This window comes from Globicephala melas, chromosome X (assembly GCF_963455315.2).
Source record: "Globicephala melas chromosome X, mGloMel1.2, whole genome shotgun sequence".
NCBI lineage: Eukaryota > Metazoa > Chordata > Mammalia > Artiodactyla > Delphinidae > Globicephala > Globicephala melas.
In genome coordinates, this window is record NC_083335.1 from 20,570,305 (window position 1) to 20,577,002 (window position 6,698).

Here is a 6,698-nt window from a genome sequence, read left to right on the forward strand (position 1 = left end):
TCTTGTCCTCAAGAAGTATACAGTATATTGTGAAAGTAATAATTTGATCTTTTCCCACTATTGCAACTGTTTTATTTCTATTTTTTATGCTGTTCAAATGGTCCGGTATGCTTAGCTCTGCTTCCCGACTAAATGCCACATGCCTATATCTGGTTATCCGTGTTGCCAGTGGTGCTGGTATGAGAGACTACTTGCAGGTCCCTCCCAACTGCAGGATGAAGATAGATCACAGAACATGTACTACTGATGGCAGGATCTGTCCTCATATTCATAACTGAAGGACCATTTTCCAAAATATTCATTCATCACATTACATTTACATTTTATTGCTAAGACTTGAGGTCAGTATTCATGAATTCAATCCACTAACCCCCCTCCACTGGGCACCAATTAGATGCGCAGCTTTGAGCCTAGGTGTTATGAGGCTGCAAACATCAACCACGTGAAGGTGTTGTCTGTTCAGTAGCTAAAAATTTCATTGGGATAAATATGTGTATATTACTAAAATAAGATATATCGAGGCACACATTCCCTGTAGGGAAATGAACATTAACTTTGCAATACTCGGAGTCAATCTGCAACCTTTTGGTTTCATGATCTTGGGCAAATTATTAACATCAAGTTTCAATTTCCCCCTCCATAAAATGGAAATGATGACACCTCCTACCTTAATAGTTGCATATGTCTGTGCATATGTGTTTGTGCTGAATAAATTAAATAATATATAAATCAATCTGGCCTATAGTATGACTTCAGCATATTTCTACCTAGCCACTCCCCTCCCCACCCCAGGCCAATCATCCCAACACCCTAAATATTTTAAGTTGTTTTGAAGTTCAGAGGAACATAAAATATTTGGTGGTGTTTTACTTCTTTCATGAATGATCCAACTTCAAACAAATTTACATGGCAACCCATATATAGTTCTCTCAATACTCAAAATAATGCCTTTACTAAAACAATTTGGAGTGGTGACTTACTGTGGCCTTGGATCCTGCTACAGAGAGATTTGGCATATATTATCAAGAATACCATTTTATTTAAAAAGCTCATAAAGCTTCATCCTCAGCTATTACTGACTTAGGAGTAGCAGATATATGGAAACTTTCACACTCTACTGAACGGGATTATACATTCTTCTCTAACCCACATAACTCATATTTCCAGGCTGACTTCTAAGTTCCTCGCTTTCTGATTAATGATGTGAATAGCAGGGCTCTAGGCAGCGTTCTCTTATCTGAGCATGCCACAGACTCACTTTCAGTTGACCTTCAGAAAGTATTAGGCAGCATTTCTGCAAAACTTCCTTTAGTAATGAACACTGGAAAAGAAAGTTATGATTTGTGATTCTAAAACTACATAGAAATACAAAACACACACACAGTCACTGACATGAGGACTCTGTATGTATATATACAGGCTCTCTTATTTTTACTGATTGATATCAATTTTTTTCAGGAGCAAAGTATCATTAATTACAAAAATAAACTAACTGGCAAAGTTCTCATTAAAGATAAATGTGAACTGGGAAGAACATATGGATAAATCATCCCCTGCCTCTTTCAAATTGAAAAGAAACACTGAGTCTGGAGGGAACAGTGAGAAATGTGTGTATTATAAAGTTATAGGTTTTAATAACTTCACCTCATTCTATTAAACCTCTAACCCCATTGGAATCATAAAAGGTTAATATTGAAATGAACCCTAAGAGCATAAATTAGGCATTGGCCATTATATCCCCCCAAATGAGCCTTAAGCTATGTAACACTTGATCAGCAGGAATTTCCTCTTTTATTAAAGAAATGAAGATACACTGCATTGAATGACATTATTGAGAATACCTAAAATTTCTCATTATCCTACAAGCACTTAAAATTGCTATTACAGATATCTGCAGGCCAAATCCCAGTTCCCAATGGACCCCTGCAGTTTATGGAGTACTAGCCGGGAATGTGTTTCAGTTGCCCACAAATACACACTTATATAGTCATATTGGGTATTTTCAGGAGAAAATGAGATATTTTATTTTTATTCTATCTCTAAAGAAGGGTCCATCTGAAATGGCCACAAATCAAAACTGGGGCCGGCGCGTTGGGGCTGTTGGTCGGGGGTGGCCGCGCGGCGCGAGCGGACCACTCCGGGGCGGGCGCGCGCAGGGATGCTCCGGGGTGGGCGCGCGCAGGGATGCTCGATGCCGGGGGGGAGGGGGGCGGGGGGGGGTGGCGGCGGCGGTGGCCGTGTGGGCTGAGGCTGCTAGGGTAGCGCGGGCCCTCGGGCCTTTCCTGATCCGGCCGCTCGGGCTGCGCCGCCGCCGAGGCCCCTTCAGCCTCGGGGCAGGGCCCGCTGCCGCTTCTGAACGCGGGGGCCGGGGAGCCCCTGCCTGGGCCCGGAGTCTGCCCTCGGGGGTCAGGCCCGGGCGGGGAGCCCCGAGCCGCTGCCCTCCTCGCCGGCCTCCGAGCCCCATTTCCTGCTTTTTCAGTTTCCCTGGGGAGGTGATGAATAGTTCCGGGGGTCCCCGATGAGGTGGGCCGGGGGGCCGCGCTCTTTATAGAGGGTCCCCGCGGGGCCCGGGTGGGGAAGCGGTTGTCTTTGCCCGGGCAGGGGACTTCCCGAGCCTGCCGGGACCATGAGCTGAACTGTGCGAGCGGGACGTGTCCGAAGCCCGAGAGCCAGCCCCCTTCCCCGGCCAGCATGGCATCTGAAGAAGCCTCTCTCGGGGCACTGGAAAGTCTGATGACAGAGTTTTTCCACGACTGTACAACCAATGAAAGAAAACGTGAGATAGAGGAACTTCTTGATAACTTTGCTCAGCAAATAGGAGCCTGGAGATTCTGCCTGTATTTTGTCTCCAGCACTAGGAATGACTGTGTAATGATGTACAGTTTAACGTTTTTTGAGAATCTGATCAATAAAATGTGGCTTGGGGTCCCATCTCAGGATAAGATGGAAATCCGTAGCTGCCTGCCCAAACTCCTCTTGGCTCACCACAAAACCTTACCTTACTTCATCCGGAACAAGCTCTGCAAAGTGATTGTTGACATTGGCCGTCAAGATTGGCCCATGTTCTACCATGACTTTTTTACTAACATTTTACAGTTGATCCAGTCCCCTGTGACAACTCCCCTCGGGCTGATCATGTTGAAGACAACTTCAGAAGAGCTGGCTTGTCCCGCTGAGGACCTCAGAGTGGCTCGGAAGGAGGAGTTGCAAAAGCTGCTGCTGGACCAGGTGCAGACAGTGCTTGGGCTACTGACAGGTATCTTGGAGACTGTCTGGGACAAACACAGCGTGACTGCCACCACCCCACCACCATCCCCAACCTCAGGAGAAAGTGGTGACTTACTGAGTAACCTGTTGCAGAGTCCTAGTTCAGCCAAACTGTTGAATCAGCCAATCCCCATCCTTGATGCGGAGAGTGAGTATATCTGTTCCTTGGCCTTGGAGTGCCTGGCCCATCTCTTCAGTCGGATTCCTCTGTCTGCCAGCATCATCCCGTCCCTCCTTACCGCCATCTTCCACTTTGCCTGCTTTGGCTGTGACATCCAGGCCAGAAAGATGGCATTGGTTAACGGCAGCAGCCAGAACTGTGTGTTGGGTCAGGAGTGCAGCTGGCTTGGGGTCCTGGCCATGTCCTGCATCAATGAACTCATGTCCAAGAACTGTGTGCCTATGGAATTCGAGGACTACTTACTGTGTATGTTCCAGCAGACTTTCTACCTGCAGAAAATCACCAAGGATAACAATGCCCACACGGTGAAGAGAAGGCTAGAAGAACTCAATGAGTGCTACATCGAGAAGTTTAATGACCTTCTGCAGCTCTTTGTGAGTGTTCACCTAAGAAGAATCGAGTCCTACTCCCAGTTCCCTGTGGTGGAGTTTTTGACAGTTTTGTTCAAGTACACATTTCATCAGCCTACTCATGAAGGTTACTTCTTGTTTGGATATCTGGACGCTCTTTTTGGACTATCTGACAAGGAAAACGAAAAGCCGTCTAGGAGACAGGGAGGCAGTTCTCAACAGGTACGAAGACGCCCTAGTCCTCTTGCTCATGGAGGTGTTGAATCGAATCCACTTCAGATACAACCAGGCCCAGTTGGAGGAGTTGGATGACAAAACTCTGGATGACGATCAGCAGACAGAGTGGCAGTGGTACTTACACCAGAGCTTGGAGGTAGTGGCCAAAGTGATGGAGCTCCTTCCCACACACGCCTTCTCAACACTGTTCCCAGTTCTTCAGGACAATTTAGAAGTTTATCTGGGGGGGTTTCCCTGGTGGCGCTGTGGTTGAGGGTCCGCCTGCCAATGCAGGGGACACGGGTTCGTGCCCCAGTCCAGGAGGATCCCACATGCCATGGAGCGGCTAGGCCTGTGGGCTGTGGCCACTGAGCCTGCACGTCCGGAGCCTGTGCTCTGCAGCGGGAGAGGCCACAGCAGCGAGAGGCCCGCGTACAGCAAAAAAAAAAAAAAAAAAAAAAAAGTTTATCTGGGGTTAGGGCAGTTTATATTTACTTCAGGGTCAGGACACAGGTTGAACATCACAGCAGAGAACGACTGCCAGCAGCTGCACTGTTCCCTGTGAGTCCTGAGCTCCCTCCTGCAGGCTGTGGGCCACCTAGCTGAGAACTTCATCGGGGACGTGTTCACAGTGCGCTTCAGGGACACCCTCACTGTGGTGGAGAGGTTGGTCAAAGTCACTTTGTATGGATCTCAGATAAAACTGTACAACATTGAGACTGCCGTGCCATCAGTATTGAAACCTGATCTCATTGATGTGCATGCTTAGTCCCTGGCTGCTCTGCAGGCTTACTCTCACTGGCTAGCACAGTACTGCAGCGAGGCTCATCGGCAGAATATGCAGCAGTTTGTTACGCTCATCTCCGCCACCATAGATACAGTCACGCCTCTGATCAGCACCAAGGTCCGAGACAAATTGCTGCTATCTGTGTGCCATTTACTGGTCTCCCGGGCCACCACTGTGCGACCTGTCTTTCTGATCAGCATCCCTACAGTACAGAAAGTATTCAACAGAATCACCGATGCCTCTACCCAGCAGCTTGTTGACAAGGCTCAGGTATTGGTGTGCCACGCCCTCTCTAACGTCCTGTTGCTTCCATGGCCAAACATCCCAGAGAACGAGCAGCAGTGGCCTGTGCACTCCATCAACCATGCCAGCCTCATCTCTGTGCTCTCTCGGGATTATTGCAACCTGAAGCCCAATGCTGTCACCCCGCAGAGGAAGATGCCCCTGGATGACACCAAAGTGATTATCCACCAGACAGTGTCTTAGAAGATATCGTGGAGAATATCTCTGGGGAATCCACCAGGTCCCAACAGATCAGCTACCAGTCCCTGCAGGAATCTGTTCAAGTCTCACTGGCCCTCTTTCCAGCTTTTATCCATCAGGCAGATGTGTCTGATGAGATGCTGAGCTTCTTCCCCACTCTGTTTTGAGGCCTTAGAGTACAGATGGGCGTGCCTTTCACTGAGCAGATCATACAGACTTTCCTCAATATGTTTACCAGAGAACAGTTGGCCGAGAGCATCCTCCACGAAGGCAGTACTGGCTGCCGGGTGGTTGAGAAGTTCCTGAAGATCCTGCAGGTGGTGGTCCAGGAACCTGGCCAGGTGTTCAAGCCCTTCCTCCCCAGCATCATCGCCCTGTGCATAGAGCAGGTGTATCCCATCATCGCTGAGCGCCCCTCCCCTGATGTGAAGGATGAGCTGTTTGAGCTGCTTTTCCGGTCGCTCCGTCACAACTGGAGGTGCTTCTTCAAGTCCACCATCCTAGCCAGTGTCCAGAGCGGGACTGCCGAGGAGCAGATGGAGGATGAGCCTCAGTTCAGTGCCATCATGCAGGCTTTTGGACAGTCCTTTCTCCAGCCTGACGTCTACCTATTAAAATAAAATCTCTTTTACTTGGAGACTCTCAACACCAAGCAGAAGCTGGACCACAGAAGATCTTCCGGACCACCATTCTCTCTCAGTTTGTGAACATGCTGCTCCAGATCCTGGTTCACAAGTCCCACGACCTCCTGCAGGAGGAGATTGGCATTGCCATTTACAGCATGGCCTCTGTGGACTTTGATGGCTTCTTCGCGGCCTTCCTCCCAGAGTTTCTGACCAGCTGTGACGGTGTGGATGCCAACCAGAAAAATGTGCTGGGGCGGAATTTCAAGATGGATGGGGACCTGCCCTCATTCACCCAGAATGTGTACAGCCTGGTCAACGACCTGCGTTACTACAGACTCTGCAACGACAGCCTGCCCCCCGGCACCATGAAGCTCTAGGTGTAGCTTGCTCACCGCCCGAGGGACACCGACTCCTGCCGCTGCCACCTGCACCACCTCCGCCTGCTGCCACGGGTGTCTCCCAAATGGGCCTCGGCCTCTCCTCGGTTTCTCATGCCCAGAGCGGCGTCGCCTGCCCTCGTCCCCTCCACGCTCCTCTCCTGCCGCCCACCCAGCAGAACTGGCTCCGGGGTGTCCCAGGGGTTTGGAGCAGGCAGGGGTCATGCGGCCAGGTACCGGGGAGGCACCGGAAAATCCTGTGGGGTGGTCCACGCAGATCATGCGTGTATCAGTCGCGAGGCAGAAACGCCAAGGACAGCTGTGACAGTGCCACCTTCTCACCATTCCACCTCCCCACCCCTCCCGGCCCAGCAAGCTAAGGAGAGGCATGATGCTGGAACTACCTTGGCA

At 49.9% G+C, this 6,698-nt stretch overlaps 1 protein-coding gene across 1 annotated transcript; it reads left to right on the forward strand.

Annotated features, from left to right (window-relative positions):
- The first annotated feature begins 2,680 nt into the window (after positions 1-2,680).
- LOC115846170 (exportin-6-like) lies at positions 2,681-6,287 on the forward strand. Its single transcript, XM_030844662.2, is given in 6 exon segments — positions 2,681-3,932; positions 3,934-4,249; position 4,290; positions 4,479-5,276; positions 5,279-5,950; positions 5,953-6,287. Coding segments are annotated over 6 exon segments (3,363 nt in total). The 5' UTR covers positions 2,681-2,691.
- The last annotated feature ends 411 nt before the right edge of the window (positions 6,288-6,698 follow it).